The 21,851-nt window shown below is 36.5% G+C and overlaps 1 protein-coding gene across 2 annotated transcripts; it reads right to left on the reverse strand.

Moving 5' to 3' along the window:
• Window positions 1-256: 256 nt before the first annotated feature.
• On the reverse strand, window positions 257-21,844 carry LOC136679524 (ethanolamine-phosphate cytidylyltransferase-like). Of its 2 annotated transcripts, XM_066658108.1 has the most exons (13): window positions 21,626-21,844; window positions 18,842-18,930; window positions 13,971-14,132; window positions 11,095-11,161; window positions 10,868-10,952; window positions 10,022-10,063; window positions 9,511-9,649; window positions 9,092-9,174; window positions 6,657-6,734; window positions 6,040-6,105; window positions 5,420-5,485; window positions 4,612-4,700; window positions 257-4,112 (listed from the first exon to the last, which is right to left on the reverse strand). In XM_066658108.1, exons 1-13 carry the CDS (start codon window positions 21,706-21,708, stop codon window positions 4,004-4,006), a joined length of 1,158 nt encoding a protein of 385 aa, XP_066514205.1. In that variant the 5' UTR covers window positions 21,709-21,844; the 3' UTR covers window positions 257-4,003. The 2 variants fall into 2 exon arrangements, with proteins under 2 accessions (XP_066514205.1, XP_066514206.1); XM_066658109.1 differs by lacking the exon at window positions 18,842-18,930 and having other exon boundaries at window positions 21,626-21,762.
• Between the last annotated feature and the right edge of the window lie 7 nt (window positions 21,845-21,851).

The raw sequence follows: 21,851 nt of genomic DNA on the forward strand, positions 1-21,851 counted from the left end.
GCTTACCTGGATTTTTCTACACTGTCCGCTTCATCAGATGCTTTTCCCATATACGTGTACTCTGTAGTTCTGCAATTACAGACTGTTGTACATCTGTGGACTCGACTTAAAATGTAGAGGACAAGTGGAGAGAGAGAAAATATTGGATAATCCTCAAAACTCAGCCATATGTATCAAACACCAGCAGTATTAACACACACACACGGGGCCAAAAAAAAAAAAAAAAAAATCATAATCACCAAAATAATTTGGCAGATGTTTTATTGATGCAGTTATGGGATTGACACATTGGGACAATAAGAAGTAAATCATTTAAATTCAGGTTTAAATTGACCACCACAAGATTAAGCATAATAGACGTTTCATCTCCAACACAAAGTTTGCCATACACATTTCCATTTGCAAATTCAGACACCGATGAACGAATTATATCAGTCAATTTAAAAAATGGTAGAATGCATTATTCCTTTGTTATTTATTAAAAACAGATTTTTTTTTATCAGGAACAGATATTTAACTACAGGTCTAACCAAGGTCCTAGATGTAAGTGAAATCCCTTTTATATTAGCTATAAAATCAGTATAAATATATCATTAAGATGTAAACAAAGTGATTGAGAGTTTTTTGATGTGGAATAAATAGCAAAGTTGCATGCAAGGAGTTCTCAAATGTAATATAGCATATAAACGAAGCATACTCTTCCAGATTTCATACTATATTCCCATAATCTATATTGCATATAAAAACATGGTGACATCTGGTTCCTTTGACTACTAGTGTAAAGAAAATCGAGTTACTCTATAATCAAACATTTCACGCCAAATCTCCCCATCACTGTATTTACATCTCAAACATACAATTTTAACTTGAAAATTTGGTGGATATCCTCTTTTAGTTGGGCAACTGGCTTTAATGTGTAATGTCTTTCTATCGAGAGTCATTGCTGAGCGAGGGAATGAGTTCATGTTTAACTTCTGGGTGGAAACCTTTACCTGGATATCCATATAAACATGTGTATTGTTTTCATCATTGTCTAAATTGACGTTTAGAACCACACTGACCAAACAAATTCATTACAAACACAGCAGAAAATATTACACTATTTAAAAAGTTGTTTTGAGCTGCTTTAAATCTTGTAATAAACCGATTAATTGAAAGACACATTCATGTTGTCAGTTATTTCAAACATTTACAGCAGCCCAATAACTATTTTAAGTTAAAACATATTTTTTCTTATAGTGTTTTACATTCACTGGCCTGAATTTTCACATTAGATACTGACCATCAGCATCTTGGGAGCAAAAAGAGTACCAAAGCCATTATTGCAAATACATGTACTTTCCCAATAACTGTTTAAATCTATGTGGGATTACTTCAGATTTAGCCTCGTTCACAATGGAAATGACAAAGATATAAAGGTTAAATTCATATTATTAACATAATTAAGCTGGTGAGCTTCAGAGACAAAGATTTGACCTTCCAGTGATTTTATGCCTTAAATGTCCAGAAGTTTGTGAACACCTCTTTTAATAAGTGAATTCAGCTACTTTACAGCTAATGTACAACCACTGTGAACACTGTTGGTCAAATCTCTAAAGAAAAATATAAAATGAAATAGTAAGCATGCTCAATATTAAGCACCAACCATAGGGGAATACATTGCCCCAACAATTCTAGAGAATTGTGTTCTCTAGAGTGATCGAGCTTGATCTAATACCTTAAGGATGTTTTATGATCCAGAAGAAATTTTCCCAACATCAGTACATGTCACTATTTCCCAAAGGATTAGAAGCTATTACAGCAGTACAAAATAACAAACTCTCAACCAAACCCCTTAATTATATAAAATATTAGGTGTTCAAAATGTTCTGGTCATTCAGCACACATGGCATTGTGTAATATTTCCAATGAAACCAATGATGCATTTCCCTGATATATGAGGACATAAGGTAATTCCTCTTAAAATAAACGTCTTTGATTAGAGTGGAAGAAAGCTGGGAAAAATACGGGATGTAAGAAATAATAAATATTGCATTTAAATTCTTCTGTAATATAGATAATGAAATATTTAACAGAAAACCTGCTATGTTTCAGATAAAAATCTATCTAACACTAGCATCCACAAGCACTAGATTAAGAAAAAATATAGTACTAGCCACTTTAAACAAAGTAATTATGGAAAGTCATGATTTAATAAAAAATATAAATAATAAAATTGACTCAGTGTAGTCAATTACTTGGGACATAATTTGTGTCTTAAGTTTGCTTCTTTAGTTTTGCACTGGACCTATCACAAATGTAGCAAACAAGAAAATAGATAGCCATTTTTATGTTAAAATATATGAATCCTTACAAGGAGTATATTCAGCTATGCTGTCAGAAAAAAGGTACTGTACTGGTATATTATTGCCACTAAAGGTACAAACAGTTTATATGTACATTTAAAAGGTGCAACAGTGGTTTTAAAGTCCAATGGTGTTCCCGAAAGGTGCATTCCCTTCTCCAGAAAGAGAGGTGAATATTTGTAACCTTTCATTATATTACACTGCAAAACATAATAAGAAAATATAAGTCTTGAATATGACATGAAGTGCATGAAACCAACACTACTTAAAAATCTACAATTAATATAGAACATGGTATGATTATTCCAAAATTAAAAATACTGCATATGTACCCTTGAGGGTACCACCACAGTAACAGTTTTCTCCAAGAGTGTAATTTAAGGATTGCCCATTATGTAAACAAGTCCAGTGTTGCATGCTAACGTTCTAGGACACACTGAAGCAGTTGCTCATGTGCCAGAAATCATGTTTAATGGCCAGAATCTGTGTACTGGTCTGGAGTAGTGAATCTGGGGTGATGTTGCCCGATCCAATATCTCTGTAAGCTGTGATTCAAAACTTATCATTCAACTTCATCAATGTTCCAACATCTAGTGTAAATTCTTCCCAGCACAGTAAAGACTTGCTTCAGCAAAGATGAATAAACTCATGAATAATACCCATTCATTTAAATTTGTTTCAGAATAAACAGTGGATGAGTGTCCCTTAGTTGTTTCATCATTTCATTAGCTTTGTAGCTCCAGTGCAAAACAAAAAAATATATATACACAAGCAAGCTACCTAACTAACATGTCTGCTGACTATTTAAAACATTGTTTTGGGTTATGGACAGAAAACTGTAAATCCAAAGTTTAAAAGCTAAATAAATAGATGCAGAATGTGGTCTCAGTAGAGTTTGAGCTTATTAAAATCAACAAAACATGTCACAGCAATATTTACTGCTGCAAAAACTCTGTTGGACCAGTTAAAATGGATAACTCAAGGTTAATTAGTTGGAATTTACTTGTTGGAAAATGGTCTCTCTATCTCTCTCTCTCACAATCTTTCTCATTCTTTTTTGCTTGTTAGTTAAATTGGATGTGCTGCTGAGGACATACAATGCTGTGCAAAATATTAGGACAGTCAGGAAAAATGTCAATAATGTATATTCACATTATGTGTTTTTGCTTGTGATAACACAATATTACATTTGAATAAACTCAAAGAAACAGCAACAATGAAGGGTGGACTAATCAAACTAGGTTTTGGAAGTTTCCTGTCAAAATTTGGCTGCCTCAAAATGATTAACAACAATATATTGCATTATTGTTTTCATCATTATTGTTTTTTACAAGCACTACTTCCCTTTATTCTAATGTGGATCTATGTGTGTTGGTATTGTTAACTGTAAATTTCTTTTACAAGACATGTCCACACTAATGTCCTTTTTGAAATTCTGCTTTTTTAATCAAAATGAACTAAAACATCATTGGGTATCATTAAAGTCCATTGCATTAGAAAGTGCTACAACAGTATCCACAGTTTTTGACCCAGTGTGTGGATAGCAAAGAAGGCTATAAGAGGAAAGAGAAGAGGCAAAAGAGAGGAGAAGCAGTAAATTCCTGGCGAGCCCTTGGCATTTCTTCAATCATGTATTTTGTTGTGTTTGTTTTTGTTTGTTACTGTGTGGCTGCTTGGCTCTTCCCTTCTTCCTCTCTGCGCCTCAGTGCCTCGATCACGGACATCTCTTTTGCCTCTTTTTTCTGATTCCTGGCCTCAAACTGCAGCCTGGGATACATAGATGAAGAACAGGAAACAATGACATCCCTCATGTGCAGTTTGATTCCTTGCTTTTAAAACCACTCTAATTTTTATACACAAGAATCCTCGAGGACGACTCTAAATTCTACATTTGCCCACACAACACGGGGACAAAATCATCTGCAACACTACATAATGCTAAAAATATAAAATGAATATATGTAGATATATGTAAAAATTCTATTTTATATATTACAAAAGGGGTGTAGAAAAGGATATAAAAATGTAACAAAAATGTTTTGTATTAAAATTTTTGTCAAATTTGGTATTAAAACCAACAAATAATGACTCAAAACACAAATTATATACATAATATCTAAACTAAACTAATTATAACTAAATAACTAATAATTACAACAATTCAGTGCATGTAAACCCTAGGGAAATACTGTTACACATTAACGATGGTACAAAGTGTAGCAAACATGGTACAAAAACTTTATTAATATGAAACACACACACAAACCTGTTTTCTATTATTCTCTGGACAATGTCGTCGGTGGTGAGACTGTTTCCACTGTCGATAATACGCAATATCCCTCTCTTCTTTGGCTCCTGTGTATAGCATTGATAACCACAAACAGCCAATAAAGAACAATAACACTGCAAAACCTCAGACATTATGAAAGACATCACTGTGTTCATGACTGTCAATAGAAACAATGAAACATTGTACTTAACTCTAGGTTGTTGTTCTCATGAACATATTTAAAAAAACAAAATATTATGGCAATATAATTTGATGTTGGTAAGAGCTCTTAATGTCCCAAGTCATTTCTGGAACCATGAGGTTATCAGTAGCTCCTTTATGTGTTCTACTACTTTCAAGATGATGCTTCTTCTACTTGAAGTTCCAACTCTTTACTCCACTCTGGACTGACTGAGATCTGGAGTATTAAGAAAAAGTCCTCAAACTTTGTCATGCCCAAAGCTTTTCAAATCATTCTCCAATACTCTGAAGTGTGTGAATCTTCATTAACTGCTAAAATATGCCAATGTTATTAGAGAACACAGTCTTCAAAAAGAGTGCAACCTGCTCTACAATCATATTTAGCTTAATGATGTGTCAAACTAACTGCTGCATAAACAACTGGACATTGGATGCAGCAGAATATTGACCAGAGCATCACAGTTCCATCAACATTATATTAGTAGTACTAGTATATTGTAGTCCCTAGAATTTATGAGTGACTTTTTAGTATTTAAAATAAAGTAAACAGTTAGAGCCACACAATGCATGTGTGTGTTGTGGTTATACATCAAATCACACTCACAGCATAAGGGTCAACTCCGTCTTTATCTGGGAAAACCTCTGTCTGACCATGACAAACCAGGTCCACCTGCAGAAAGACAAAGGGTTAAAACTACTATAACGTCAAAAAAATGCTTACATTATTTTGTTTTCAGGAATATAATATTACAAGTAAAGGAAAACAATATAAAAAAAGCAGAAATAAAGCAATATCCTCATCTCTTTTCATGATTTTCAGTGTTTGGAGGTCTCTCTGCTCTTTCTCCATCATGAGCAGAGAGGAAGTCCAGTATGTCTGACTGAGCAATTTTGCTTTTTTAATTGACACCGGAATTTTGTAAACATATTAGACTGGATTCCAGCGCACAGAACAGTTTGGAGAGCTAGCAAATGGTGAGGCAACATCTTCTGAATTTTATAAAATGTGCTTTTTGATTACAGCCGCATGGCAAATATAATGTTAAAGTTGGCAAAATACACTGGAACTGGGATAATAGAGGCTTTCTACCTGCTCATTTCTGTGGGTGAGTCAGGTTAATCAGTCAGGCTAAAATGGCCAGCTCGTTAAGCAGTCCATAAAAATACTTCTTAATTGTTTAATGAAAGTTACTGGAACAGGATTTTGTAAGAACTTGACCCTACCTTAAAATGATCTAGAAGATCTTTCTCTACAGTATAGGGGGCTCCAATCACCACTTCAGAGACATACTGAGAGAGAGAGAGAAATAATTTAATCTCATGTAAAAAAAAAAAAAAAAAGAATTAAATTTTTTATGATGTTATGTAGGTATGTGTATACATTTATGATACTAAGAACAGTGTACAAGTTTCCTTAGTGTCTATGTTTAGATTCATTCATTGCTTGTAATCACTTATTCAGTTTAGGGTTGCGGTGGGTCTGGACCCTACCCAGAATCACTGAACACCTCAAGGTGTGAACATACCCTGAAGAGGGCGCCAGTCCATCGCCAGGCAACACACACACACACACACGAACACTTGAGTTGCCAATCCACCTATAAATGTGTGTTTTTGAACCGAGGGGAAAACCGGAGCACCCAGGGGAAACCCACGCATACACAGGAAGAGCTCGCCAAACTTCTCACTTGCAGGACCTTGGAGCTGTGTGACAGCCACACTACCTGTTGTGCCACCGTCCCGCCCGATTTCGATTTTGAGAGTGCAAAATTAAATTACTTGATAAAGGTATATTTGTCAAAAGTATGCTGTGTGGATGTGTGTGCAGGTTCCTCTCCTACCCGGCATGCCAGTACACTCAGTGTTCTCTCATGGATGTTCATGATTGGGTAGTTTTTCCCTTTGTAGCGGTTGACTTCCTGTAACAAACAGATATGGTCACTCATTCACTCACTTTCAATAACCACTTCATTCTGTTCAGGGTTTGGAGTTGGGTTTGGAGACTACCCAGAATCATTGGGTGCATGACAGGAACATACCCTGGACAGGGCACACCCACACATTCGCTCACGCCTAGGGACACATTTGTGTAGTCAGTCTACCTACCAAAATGTGTTTGTGGACTGCCGGAGGAAGCCAGAACACAGAGGAAACCCATGCATACATTGGGAGAACACAACAAACTCCTAACAGACGGTCACACAAGGCAGGGGTTTAAATACACAGCACTGTTTTGTGACAGCAGCACTACCTGTGGCGCCAACGTGCCACCCTTCTGAATAAAATTTGAAAATTTAATTTAATGTGGCATATTTTCAGTTGTACTGGAGGACATCTGTCCTATTCAAAGGAGATATTAAAAAACTGGATCCAAGCTGCCTTTCTGAAGGCTTTATTAAAGGGTGGGGGGTGCGGGGCAGGACCTGATACATTTTTAAACAATGTTATAAAACATGGAATGGCATATTCAGCTAAGAATTAGTGACAAAGCTAACAGTGTGGAAGTGAGCACAAATAAAATACAGGCCACAGCACACAACAACTCCCCAATAACACTGGCCAAGTCTTACATAGCTCCCTTTTGCACTACATAGTAGGTGTGGGCGATGTGGAACTAAAATAATATCACAGTATTGCAGGGCATTTTGGTGATAACATTATTCTTGGTGATATGACAAACACTGTCGTGAACGATACGTAATGGCACACCCCTACTACATAGGTCATAAAATAATTCCTAGATTCTAACAATATACAATGTCTCCAAAAAGAGAAGCCATTTAGGACTCAGACACAGCTTATTGATAATATAGTACAACATCTTACAACATAAGTCAAAAACTTCTATCGCACACTATATAAATAGCTTGAAGGCATCTGAGATTGGGCAACACTCTTGTCAAGAAACTGGTACTTTTTCCAGCTGCAGGCATCTCTGTAACCTTTCAAACAGTGCTCAGTCATATACAGGCTGTAAATGATGCAGGGAAGTTGTTGTATCTGGGTGAGACACATAGTGAGGGTGAAATATGAGCAAAAATGTCCAGAGTCTCAGAGAGGAATGAACAGTAATGTCACTTAGGTCTGTTTAAGTTAAAACACATGTGCCCCTGCAGAGCCTCACAGCTAACCGAGAGTCTGGACATCTGTGTATGTTTGGGCCAAGTTTTTGTTGCTCGTTTTTATAAATCTTGACTTGTATATAAATATATAAATCAAAATTTCTGTGTAAATAAATATTCAGTCACTTATTAATACAACCAATACGATTATGGTTGTCAAATATTGTGTCAAAATAGTGTATTTACTTTTCTACAATTTATCCTACAATGTGCAACCCACATGAGATGAAGGATCAAATGCTTTGTAGTTCCCAAATGAGCCAATTTTATGCTCCATATATAGGGACCCACACAGTGACTGTGTATAAGTATAGAGAATATGTCAATGTTAACACCAACTGTGAGGTATTGGAGACTGAAATGGAAGCTGCTATCTTATGTGCACTTGCACAGTATAGGAAAACTGAAGCCAGAGACAGGAGGTGAGTCCTCGTGACAACCCAAACCCCACCCATGATTCTTTGTGGCAAGCCCTCCATACGTCTCTGTCCTTGCATTTGAGTCATGTCATTTTTTGCTGCAGTTTTTGCAGCACAAATGTAGACAGAAGATGTATATATTTTAGCGGTGTCAATGTTAACGCAGGTAATTTATCTGGAAACTTTAACATGTTAACTTTTTTTAATCCAAATGAATCCGCCACAACTTCCTCCCATAATTCACTTGTTCTACAGAGCCTAGTGATGTATTAGAGGTTTCATTAGATCATTAGGGGGGTTCAGAAGGTAGGTTACATTATTTTTATGCTGAAATATGCATTAAAATAACAAACTCTCACTTTTTCAGGTAAGAATACTGTTATTGGGTTTATACATTTTTTAGTACTTTTAGATGGGAATATAACAGTATTCTATTCCTTAGAATTTCTTTACATGGCTTTTTATTTATAGCAAAAATATGTTTTTATTATAATATTTAGATTTTGGGTCATGTCTTGCTTGTTTTTGATTTTTCAATATTAAGGAAAAAACTTTTTGAATATTATACTACAAACATTTTCTCTAGGACACATTTGGATTTAAAAAGCATGTTTTACCTAGATAAATAAAAATTTACCTATGACATTTTTATCCACCAGAAAGTGAATCCAATTTTAAAGATAATATGACGCATAAGGTGGGTGTATGTTTGTATGTATATATGTGTTTTCACACCTGGTCAAAATGCAGTCCCACGATAACATACGGATTCTCAGCTTGTTTAAAAACTGTTTCCAGAAAGTCCACATGACCAATATCTACCAAAACAATTAAGGATAAAACACACAACACTGCTGCAATACACTAAAGCACACAAAGTTCATAGTGATTTACATTAGTGTATAGTCAATACAGTATATATCATATTTCCCCCCATTTAACCCACATAAAAGTGCTGTGATATATAAAAAAAAAGTCCAGATGTTCTTTTTTAAAACACACAGGTAGCACCTCAGGAAGCATAGGTAAATTAATCTATACTTCACCACCATGACTGGATAAGTGGTTACAGACAATAAATGAATGAACGAATAATGCTAATTTAAAAACCCTGATAGAGTCATTCATTTTTTTTAAAATGAAGAGTAGGATACGAAAGAGGTCGAAAGCTCCAGCAACATAAATAATGGTGTCTCCAGGTTGAGGCTCTTTTCCTGAGGCGAACTGGATGATCTTCTGAGATGTCTGGAGAAACTGAGAAACACCGGTCCATGGACTGTGGCCTTGAGGACCCTGAGGAAAAGGAAAAAACACACACAGCTAATGATTTGTAGCATGGTACAGACAGAGAGGTTCTGTCAATTAAACAATTACATACGCACACAGTCACACAAACATTCATAGGATGGAGTGACCTCTAGTGGCTATCATTTAAAAAAAATATGTTTACACACAATGAAGGTGACACTATTTAAGGTTACCATTTAGAGCCAGAAACTAGACTTCTGCCTCATAAGTTCCATTATTTGGTAACATTGCTTGATATCAGTGTTATAAGGAGAGTCAATATCTGTCACTCCTAATTACAGGTCCATTTTGTACATCATATTTAAGTTATTACATAAAGCATCCTGTTTATCCTTTACCATTCCGCTACAAACTCACCTTCCCGAAGTTATCTGCATGCTGCTGGTAATCTGAGTTATCCTGAGAAAGAGAGTGAGGCAGATTTTGTGAAGAAGAAAAAAAAAATTATAATTAAAACAAGATTTACAGTTAGGTTTAGGATAGGTCAAACATGACAATATTTAGTACACTTTTACATGTTCCTGTCAAAAATGTACAAAATGACCTCGAGACCATCCTGTTAGATGATGATGAAGGAGAGGCTTGGTCTGTCTAGCATTGACCCAGAAATCAATTGAAACAAATAATATTGTTTTGTGTGTGAGAGTGGGTAAACAATCAGAAATTCTGATATTCACTATGGCTCTGAGAATCACTCTCACACTGAAACCAATGGCCAAAACATGACTCACATTATATGGAGGGACTGACATGTATAGTACTTGAGATGTAATTATATTATTGGTGAAGACAGGATAAGCAATAGCTTCAATACCTAATGCTCCTAATTAAACATGAAACACCCTCATCATAACAGAATTACTGCTCAAAATTACACGTCTACAAGCCACATGTCCATCAGTTTTCCCCCGTTGTGGACACATAAAAGGGCCTGTGGAAGCACCTGCACATTAACTTAGGGTCACCATGCCCAATAACAGATGGCAAAGTAATCATTCATCTTTTGTACCCAATCTCACTTGTGCTTTCATGCTTGCAATCGAATTCTCAGGGAAATGTCCTATTATCTAATGTAAAGCCTTTCCAGATTAGACACAATTAATGAAGCAAAGAAGATCAAATTCCCAAATAACAACCTTCATTTAAGAAGAAAATATGAATGAACAGCTTTGCACACACCTTTGGCTATATAGTGTTACTCACCATGTTGGTGTGATGAGCTTTCGTCATCAGCAGCATACGACCCACGAGGTCTGTTGTAGACACACCCTGAGTGCGTTTACACTCCCTGCAGAGCCAGAATCATAAACACACACACACACACACACACACAACGTGCTGCAGGTGTGACCCTGTGTGATATGTTTGGTTGTGTGAATATGTGCAGGTGTGAACATATTGTGTGCAATTTGTGCATACGTGTGTCTCACCTGTATCGTCCCATGCGCTTCACCTCTTCATACGTGTCCTTCCCGTCCACTGTTAACGTGATGTCATCTGACAAAACACCCAATTGTAGAAGTGATGATATTAAATGTATATCAATACTAATGGATATTAAATATATTTTTTTTTTCTAGAAATCTCAGCTATTACATTATATGTTAATTGAAACCCAGTATATGCTGTTGTACACTTTTGTACACGTATGTACACTTATCTGTGTGGTCATTGTATTCTCTGAATTTCCAAAACAAAAAGAAAAGGAAAGGCCTAGATTTTTCAAGGCTCACAACACAACATTCCCAAAAATATTGTGTCAGTATCTATATCAGCAGTTTTAGAAAATGTACCCCAATATTTGGAGGAGTTTCAGGCATTCAGAATTCAGAAATTCAGATAATTTACACAAATCTGTATGGTACTGCCTTTCAATGCATCAGACACAATTGCAGTAAAACCTACAACAGTTCTGTGATGATTACAAGAAATATGGACACCCCTGCAATTCTAACAGAAAATAACCAACTTCTCCCACAACACTGCTGCAATTACAAATGCTTTGCTTTTATTGTTTTCCTTAGAACAACAAAAAAATACTGGTACCCTAAACTAAACATTTGGTAGGAAATATTAACTGAATTTCTTACACTTATTGGAGCACTCTTCTTTTGCCAACTGCTATTTAAGATATTTCCACTCATTGCTGGCCACTCTGACGCTTTATGATAAAATAATATTCTGTGTCTCCTCAAGTGAACTTTTGGGCCATTGTTCTGCTGCAAAGTCCATGACCTCTTTTAGTGTCAGCTTTATTACATTCTGCCTTATGTCGTACTCCAAAATTCTCTGGTAGTGTTCAAATTTGATGATACCTTGCACAGAGCAAAGGCATCCAGTGCAAGAATCAACAAAGCAAACCCAAAACATCTGTCAACCTCCACCTTGTCTGACTGTAAAAAAAGTCCTTTTCTTTGAAGGTTTCATTTTGTTTGTTATGAAAGGAAAAAATTATGTGCTTTACCAAAAGGCTCTCCTCATTTGTCTGTAGGATTTCTTCTAGCATTACAGTACACATTCCTCAGATACGTTCTAGCAAATTCCAATATGGATTTATTATGTCCCTGCATCTGCAGTTGGTTCTACCCGGTTCTCCTAACATAATGTCCTATTTCATTCGGGTAGTGATGGTGCAAGCTGATGTTGAGACTTGTGTCTGCAGATCAGCTTGAATTTGTCTTGAAATTGATTGCGGTACACTGGCCACTACTTGAACAATCCATTTCTAAATATGTCCATTACATGTTGTATTCTCTCCAAGGCCAAGGTCAGCCACAGTACTATGGGTTATAAAATTCCTAATGATGCTGCACACAGTGGACACTGGAAGATAAATATGTCTAGAGATGGGCTTGTATCCTTGATATTGTCCATGCTATTCCAAAATTTTATTTCCCACATCCAGGGATTTATATTATTATTTTTTGTTCTTCTTTCATTGATCTTCCTTCACCATCCATTAGACGAACTTCTCACTGTATGCAGATCGACTAAGGGTTTTGTGTCATTACGTTACAGCAAATTGCTATCAGCTAAAGATCATGCCCTGGGGACTGTAGCTGCTTGGGAAAAAGAACTCTCATACTTGGGTATCAGTGTGAATTGGGATGCAGTCTGGAATAATGTGTTCATGTCATCATAAAATGTAGGTCATCGGCCAATTCCAAGTCTATACATACGTTTTACATGACTTCTCTTTGTGCTTTTCAGATGAAATTCAGTGCTGATAAAAAATGTAATAGATGTGTAGTGATCATTCATTGATTCGTATTTTGTTTTTTATTTTTTTCTGGGAATGTACAGTTGTAGCTAGGTTCTGGATCTTTGTAACTGAGTTTATTTCTGAACAGTTAAATATCAGATTGCGATTATGTCCATCACTTTTATTAGGTGATGACTATGGTTTTAGTTTGAAGCTAATGCCAAATACGATTCTTACGGCAGGGTCAACAGCATCTATAAAGGCTATTTGACAGCAATATTACGAGCCCAATATTCTGTTGAGAACATATGGCTACAGTACTTTTTGGACATATTGTAAGACTATACATATGTTTTACATGACTCCTCCTGAAATGGTCTACAGCCAAGCTTCGTAAGGCTACCTCAAAAACCGTCAGCAACTGGACAGATGCTATTTGGTTTGTTAAGGGTCATATTTGAAAAAGGAGGATGGGCCTATTGCCTCTGGTGGGTAGACTGTATATGATTATATGCATGTGTCACAGGTTTCAGGCACTGTTGAGAACAAGCCTCTGTTAACTTTCAAGATAATGGACCCCAGGAATCGGTGACATTTGCTTTGTTCCTCTTCTCAGATTTTAATTTTTCTCAGATTTTTGTGTTGTTTCAAAGCAAACAAAATAAATAACAATATAAATACCAAAGCATTTAAACTGCAATTATTTTCTCCAAGAAGTATTGCAGTTTCTGAAAGAAGTGTGGGTATACAGTGACTCTATAACCACATGAGCTGTATAACCACAATGTAAACCCCTGCCACCCCACCAGCATACTGTAAATTTCAAAAGAGAAGGTCTTTCTTGGTATGGGAGGGTGTAGTAGTGCACTTGGTAAGGTTAACATGCACATCAGTAAAGGCACCATTATCACTTATTTACATTTACATATTTTAAGCAGCATGCTGCCATCTAGATGATGTCATTGTTTATTTCAACATGATAACACAAAGCCATAATCTGCTTGTGTTAGAAGAGTGGCTGACCAGTTAGAGTGTGTGTTTTAAATGGAGCTGTCTTTAAATAGCACACCAATATTTGAAATTACGTTTGTATTTGTCTCTCACCTCCATGTACACAGAAGTCACAGTTGTTTTTATCAAGTGTCTCCAAGGTGGTAACGTAGGGAGCTCCCTCGACAACCTCGTCCACCCATTTGATCGCCCGTACCATCTTATAGCGCTCCTCCTGAGTAAATACAGGCGGACCTTTGTGCTTCGATATCTCTCCTGAGCGAGAGAATACGTGTGTTAGAAGAAATATAAAAGTCAGCAAAAGAAAAATAATACCATATATACAATATCACTAAGTTATCACAATAAAATTATTGATAAATTACTCTTCATTAATGATAAATTAATGAACACGTCATCTCGTCATTGTATTCAGGGTTTAAATACTTTGTTTATATTTCTAGTGCGTGTGGTCTTTTTTATTCCTCAAACCAAATTAATGTTTACGTATAATGTATTATGAAATCATGGTAAATTATTATAATGCTTCAAAAGTAAATCAGAAAAAAAACAGTATTGAGGATGTACATTTACAAAAATAGAAAGCACTAATTTTTACATTCACTCTGACTTTTTGCAGAGTCTGAAAACAAGTTATTTCGCATTTTTCTGGTCAGGTGTGAATGCAGTAATTGCACTCGGATGTGGACCAAAACAACCGCACCTGAGACCCTTGAGAACAGTATGGTGCCAAACGAATTATGAAGCAGTTTGTTTGTGGTGAGAATGTGATCCATCATTGATCCTACCCAAATATCACATGAACTCAAGTTTGAGTTAAACGGCTCCCGTAGCCAGGTGTGCTTTGCATTATGGACGACTCCACAACACATTTCATAAAGGAAGAACCTCCTATCTTGCTCCTGCCCCATACAGGTCTGACTAATAAGCAAAGAGAATGTTCTCACATGGTTTGTTGTGACATATTTTGTTGCACTTTATCACTATGTGAAAAAACAACTAAACATAGGGGAAAACACTCCAACTATACAATCTCATGAATTGAACCAGAGCAAACGAGCTATAGGTGTGAAAACACCCTTAGAAGCAAAATGGGCAGAAGATTGCAACTTAGCCAATTAATACAAAATAATTTTTTTGAATTGCTAAAAAAAAAAAAAAGGAATATTTCACCATCTGCATAACATAATCAAAAGATTTAATGTACCTAGAGAAATTATAAGGTAGAAATATGTGGTATTTCTACCTTATAATTTCAGCTTCTAAATGATTATAATGTTCCACAGAGCTGTAATAGGGAGAATAAAGCCTTTGTGGTGGCTACGTCGTGTCCTCTGCTGGTTATATGGCAGAGAGAACAAGGAAGAGAAAACGAGAGAGAGAAAGAATGAGCGGCCAAGAGTTAATACTGGATTGAATTTACACAGTAGAGTGAGCTGAAACAGACATGAGGACAAGTTGGTTTTTGAGAATTACTGAGCAGTGAGCCAGGGTTTGCAGCTGTTAACGTTAGACAGATTAGCTCACTTTTTTGTTTTTAGCATTGGACATCAATTCTGGTAATAAATTATTTACTGTCAGTTGCTGTGGTTATTACAGCTAGTGTAACACCAAAGTTACACTTTATTGTTGTAATAACATGGTCAAGTGTGTATTATGAGCAATATATGGGTTTTATCATGTAATCCTCATCATTTTATTCAATTATACACATTCCTCCCAGCTCAATATCTGCTGGAGCTCAGAGCTTTTGGCTAATTTTATAAATATAACTCTGTGATCCATCCATCCATTATCCACCTTCCAACCTGGAGAGAGCATTCCACCCTTTTCCTACTGAGTACCATGGACTCAGACTTGAAGGTGCTGATTCTCATCCCTACTGCTTCACACTCGTCCAGCAAGAGCTGGAGGTCCCAGCTCAATAAAACCAACAAGACCACACCATCCGCAAAAAGCAGGCATGGAATCCTGAGACCACCGAACCGAACACCTTCTACCACTTGGCTATGCCGAGAAATTCTGTCCATTAAAAATTATGAACAGAACCGGTGACAACTGGGAGCTCTGACGGAGTCCAGTCAGACTTACTGCCAGCCATACTAACTAGACTCCTGCTCTGTTTATATAGGGACTGGACAGCTCGCAGCAAAGAGCCCAGAACCCCATACTCCGAGAGCACCCCCCACAGAAAATCCCGATGGGCATGGTGGAATGCCTTCTCCAGATCCACATAACACATGTAGACTGGTTGTGCACAAACAACCGTCAGAGCCCTTTCCCCAACCCGAAGGCCCAGGGAAACCCTCTTGTCCACTGGAGAAAACCTTAACGTAGGCTCGGCTATGAGCAAGTCGACTCCTGCCTTATGCCTCTCTCCCTGGTCGAGGTGAGCCCAACTATATCTAGCTAGTACCTCTCAACCTCGCGCACCAGCTCAGGTTCATTTTCCCACCAGAAGAGTTTACGTTCCATTTTCCAAGAACCAGTTTCAGTAACTGAGGATCAGAACTCCAGGGCCCCCGACCTCAGCTGCCACCCAACCAATCCACAATGCAACAGACCCGGATTACTACCTCTCCCACCTGTGGTGGGCCCATGGGAAAGTGGACCCATGTTGCTCCTTCGGTCTGAGCCCAGCCGGATCCCATGAGTGAAATTCCGGCCACCAGACGCTCTCCAATGAGCCCCTCCCCCAGGCCTGGCTCCAGGGTGGGACCCCAGTAACCCTACTCCGGGCAAGGGAAGCTGTGTACTTATTATACCTCTCATCGGGGTCTTATGGATCACTCTTTGTCTGGCCCATCACCTCGGACCAATTTGCCTTGGCAGACCCTACCAGGGGCTATTGCCCCCGACAACATAGCTCCTAGGATCACGCAGGCACGCAAACCCCTCCACCACTTTAAGTTGGTGATCCAGGGAGATCACTCGGTAAGTGAGAGAAAAATAGAGTGACAGAGAGAGAGGTATGTGTGTTTGTCTGTAAGAGAGATAGGGAGAGAGCCAGTCGTGTTTAAGTGAGCGAGCAAGCGAGGAAGAGAGGTGTGTGTGAGACTTGATTTCACAACAGTGCTGTAAATGTGAATTACACTCAGTAGCAGGTAGGGGGTGCTAAGGAGACAAAAAAATACAATTCTTACATTGTATTCCTTTAAAGGACACAAAGTCTCTCTGATCTCTGAATCCTCAGACAGCACTCCATCAATACACATATGGCACATAAATTTTACTGTGCCAAAAGGAAGCCATTAGTTAACTTTGTCCTGAAGTTCTGTCAACGTGTCTGGACTCTGGGATGAACAATCTCATGGGGGAAACATGAAACAAATCAATATTCCAAGCCACTTTAAGAGATGGATACAGTGTGCTTTGAACAAAAGAGGAAAGAACCATCCAGGCTGTAGTCAGCAACAAGGCAAGGCAAAGAAAATATTTATATCATGAACTATGATAATTCAAAGTGTTATACAAAATTAAATCAAATGCAACAATAGAACAAAAAAAAATTGGCAGAATAATCAAAAGAACAATAAAAATAAGAAGTTGACTAAATAAGAACAATATGTTGCATACTGCAGTTAATGTGCATCCATAATAAAAGGTTAATAAGACTGGGGACTGGAAATTTTTACAATAATTATTGTATGTTAACATAAAAATCAATTAACTATTAAAATATCATGATAAAAAGAGTGCAAGTTCCAAAACTCAGTCAAAAACACATGGAAAGAGAAATGTTTTTAACCTGGATTTATAAATTGGGGCTCATCTAACAAATTTTGGCAGTTTGTTCCAGCTGTGTGCAGCAAAATAGCTAAATGCTGCACTGCTCCCAAGGCTTAGTTTGAGCTCTGGGCTCGACTACCAGGCCTGAGTTCATGGATTATAAAAACACTCGGTTCAGTTAAACCAAAGCAGTTTATTAAGCAGTAAAACTAGGTACTGGATGATAACCTCAAATAATTCAGACTGCCACGAGGAGAGATTTGGAAAAATTAAATCAACACAGAATATCACACTTACTGTAATAATGTTCTTTGGTTTTATTCTAATGTTGGGTGTTATTTGTTTTATTTATTTAGTTTTTAGCAAATAAAAACGTACTGCTCAGATAAATAGCTTTTTAAATCTCAATCTCTGGTGCCTAAAACTTTTGCACAGTACTGTGTGTGTGTGTATATATATATATAAAAACACTCGGTTCAGTGTTTCGAAGCATATCAGTGATTCAAAGTCCAAACAAGTCCAAAGCGAGGATCTATGCTGGTATGTGGTTGTGTTGGTGGTAAAGGTAACATACACTTCAGTGGCAAAATTAATGCAGATAAAATACATAGAAGTATTGTCGCAACAAACGCAAGGAACACCCATGCATTTTTCAAAAGTGGCAAAAAACATTCTGCATGCAATACAAAAGGAGGGCTATGGAAGAAGTGGGTGCCGGCGCTGGAATGGCCTACTTATGGTCCCAATCTGTCCCTAATAGAGAATGTGTGGTACATTTTGAAACATAAAAGATGACAAAGAATACTGCATACTTTTGTAAATCTCAGGAAGAATGGGACAAAGTTGAACAGAAAAACACTGCATCGCTTGGGGTCTTCATTCCCTAAACATGATTTAGCTGTTATAAAAAGGAACGGTAGCATTATAAAAATGTTTTTGATATTCTTTGCTGGCCCAACTCTTTTTGCAAGCATATAAATTGGAATACAATGTTAATTTTTAAACACAAATATAAATTAGGCAAGACACCAAATTATGTGCTGCTGGAATATTTTCAATGAAATAGTGGTCACTTTTTTTGCAAATTATTTGCAAATTATTTTTTTTCCCACTTTTTAAATGTAATTCAACATGTGCCCCAACATTTTGTGATGTAAGGTCGTATATAATGGAAATACTTCTATAGGACATTACTTATTTTTAAATAACGTGCATTAATATGAGACTGTTCTTACCATCTGTGTGAACTCCCACTACGAGGTGATCCCCCATTGCCTTCGCTTGCCGCAGTTGATTAGAGTGACCATAGTGAACCATATCGTAACTGGGTGAAAGTGAAGTATTAAGATGTTAATAAATTGAGATATTATACAAAAAAAATGTATTTAAAAAAGATTTGTATGGAAAGGGACATCTGTTGTGACAGTAGCCATCACTGCTTTATGAATATTTATGAATTATATATATAAGGAGTCTTTTTAAGCCAACAGTTTACAAAGACCTTAGCTACAAAACGCTTTACAAAGACCTTAGCTATTTCATGACACATTTTGTGTGTGTGTGTCCCAATTCAGTTGTAGGGTTTGTTTGTTTATTTATTTTTGCATAATTTTCCTCATTTTTTTGAGTTTAGTGCATAACTTTTCTAAGAATTTCATGTAAAGAAATGTGATGTCCAGCTGGGATAGTGTTTTTTGGATTGAAAGCTGATCCTGTTTTGAAGCATGCACAAGATCACCAGGACAAAAACCTATCGGTCTGAACTGTTTTTCCCTCCTAACTTTAGAACATATGGGTAATTTTGTGTTCAAATGATGGAGTAAACTAAAAAATAGAGATACGTGTTGTTAATTGGACAGTAACCACATTCACTTCAACCAAAAGCATAAAAAAGTACATAAGTAAAAAATAAATAAAATAAAAATTCCCTCCTTGATTTCAGGCTTAAAATTAAAGTTTTTTTTTTTATTATTATTGTTTGAAGCCCAGTCCTATTTTATATACAGTACTGTGCAGAAGTCTTAGGCACCTAAGATAATTATATATATTTAAACTAATGCTTTCTCAGTAAGTATGGCGATTGTATAAAGTTACATATAATCAGAGTAAATACAAAAAAATAATAATATAAAGCATATAAGAAAGATAAGATTTTTTTCTATAAAGCAGTAGGTGTGAGTGAGTTTGAAGAACAATATTTTGTTCAGATTCTCCTTTAATGCATGAATTTGTTAAATCAACAGCACAATAATTTGTTAAACCAAAGCAGTTTATTAAGCAGTAAAACTAGGTACTGGATGATAACCTCAAATAATTCAGACTGCCACGAGGAGAGATTTGGAAAAATTAAATCAACACAGAATATCACACTTACTGTAATAATGTTCTTTGGTTTTATTCTAATGTTGGGTGTTATTTGTTTTATTTATTTAGTTTTTAGCAAATAAAAACGTACTGCTCAGATAAATAGCTTTTTAAATCTCAATCTCTGGTGCCTAAAACTTTTGCACAGTACTGTGTGTGTGTGTGTGTATATATATATATATATATATATATATATATATATATATATATATATATATATATATATATATATATATATATATACACACAGTACTGGGAAAAGACCTAAAACATAATCAAAAATCTCTTTATCTGCTCTTCAGTGAACACAATGTACACTATGCAAGTTATTAATAGAGTTGCATGCATGAGTTCACAGATCCAAAAATGTTCTACGTCTAAACCTGGGCTTAATTCTGCAGTCAGGGATATGTTCATCTATTTTCTTTTGCATCATATTCTCACTATAAAAACTCAAATTTCTTAAAGATAATGCTTTTAAGTTTGAGTGTCTTCCAATAAATGCATTTATTCACATTTACATACAGATCTTAAATAGCACTTATACACTCTACACTGCCTTAGGATAGTAATCTCACAGAGATTGTTCCTCTTTGCTGTAGCAACAGATTTTTCTCTTTCTGAAAGACTTTACACTAGATCTGTAAAAACAGTGATAATGTTATGTACTGATGATGGATTATTAGTTATCTATCAAAGAAAACAGTCATAATCACCCCAAGGGGTTTGGATGGAGTGCCACGACTGCAGGGAATTCTGTTCCATAAACCAATACCTGGGGGCTTTATACTCCCCTATGAATGTTTCATGCAGATTTTTGTTCATTTGCTTAAAAAGAAACATTAGTTCTTATCAGCTTTCCACTAATTAATATTTTATAAATGAAGCACCTGTATTTATTCTTAGTAAAGTTTGTCAATAATGTGTGTTTAAACGTTTGTTTGTTTTACTGTCACTGTGAATTTAATATCTTTAAAATATTTAGAGTGAATAGAACACTGTTGGATGTTGTTCATTCATACTTATGCTTAACAACTTGATCTGAGAGTGTATGTGCTGACCATTCCCAGATGGAGTCAACTAATCCTCACTGAAAGGTAACTAGAGGTCATGTTACACTGTTTGGTTGTTTATGCTTCAAATCTAATTAAATTCCTACACAATACAATGTATCTTTGGTGTGAAATCTGTACTAGAGAAATTAATGTACCAACTGAGAATAATCAACAGTGGAGATGAAAGGAACTGATCTAATAACGCCTTATAAAAACTAGTTATTTGAAATTGTTATGGACTGTTCTGATGCCTGGGAAATAGTGTGTAAAACATATTTTTGAAGCCATTCATGTTACAGAGATGGTATAGATGTAAAGCATGTGTGTGTGCGCGCGCGTTTCTTTAGTAATGAAAATAGAATGAATGCGGGGCAAAGAAAGAAAGAAAGAAAGAAAGAGAGAGGGAGAGAGTGAGACCTCTCCGACTTCAGCTTATCTGTCAAGTTAGCTTAGCAGCGTTAGCTTAGCAATGTTGGACAAATATGAGCTTTAAAAGACAAGGGTTTTCGTTTCACCTTTATGAGCCTTCATTTTACTCTTGATCATTAGATAGGAACACGAGAGAACTTAAATCCCTCCCGGCTTAAAAGCATTTCTTACCATCCGTCACACCAAACTCGCACCATGCGCTTCCTCTTCTCCGCCGCACGCTCGCTCTGCGAGTGATGTCCGTTCTTGATCATTTTTGGAAGATTAAAAATATTTAAAAGTGGTTTGTCGTCTAAAATAAAGCTAAAGTATGTGTTCGCCGACCAGCAGACGACTCTCTGTAATCGCCGAGCCCACGCGCCTCCTTACGCCGGCTACTGAAACAGCGTCGTGACGT

Source organism: Hoplias malabaricus, chromosome Y, assembly GCF_029633855.1.
Source record: "Hoplias malabaricus isolate fHopMal1 chromosome Y, fHopMal1.hap1, whole genome shotgun sequence".
Lineage (NCBI taxonomy): Eukaryota > Metazoa > Chordata > Actinopteri > Characiformes > Erythrinidae > Hoplias > Hoplias malabaricus.

Bases quoted from the DNA above. Each gene is read 5' to 3' on its own strand.
- LOC136679524 (XM_066658108.1), bottom strand. From the start codon at position 21,708: ATGATCAAGAACGGACATCACTCGCAGAGCGAGCGTGCGGCGGAGAAG. The intron at 6,735-9,091 runs GTGTGAAAACAC...TGTTTGTTACAG, and splicing joins TGGGACTGCATTTTGACCAG to GAAGTCAACCGCTACAAAGG. The intron at 4,113-4,611 runs GTTTGTGTGTGT...TATGTATCCCAG, and splicing joins CAGAGAATAATAGAAAACAG to GCTGCAGTTTGAGGCCAGGA.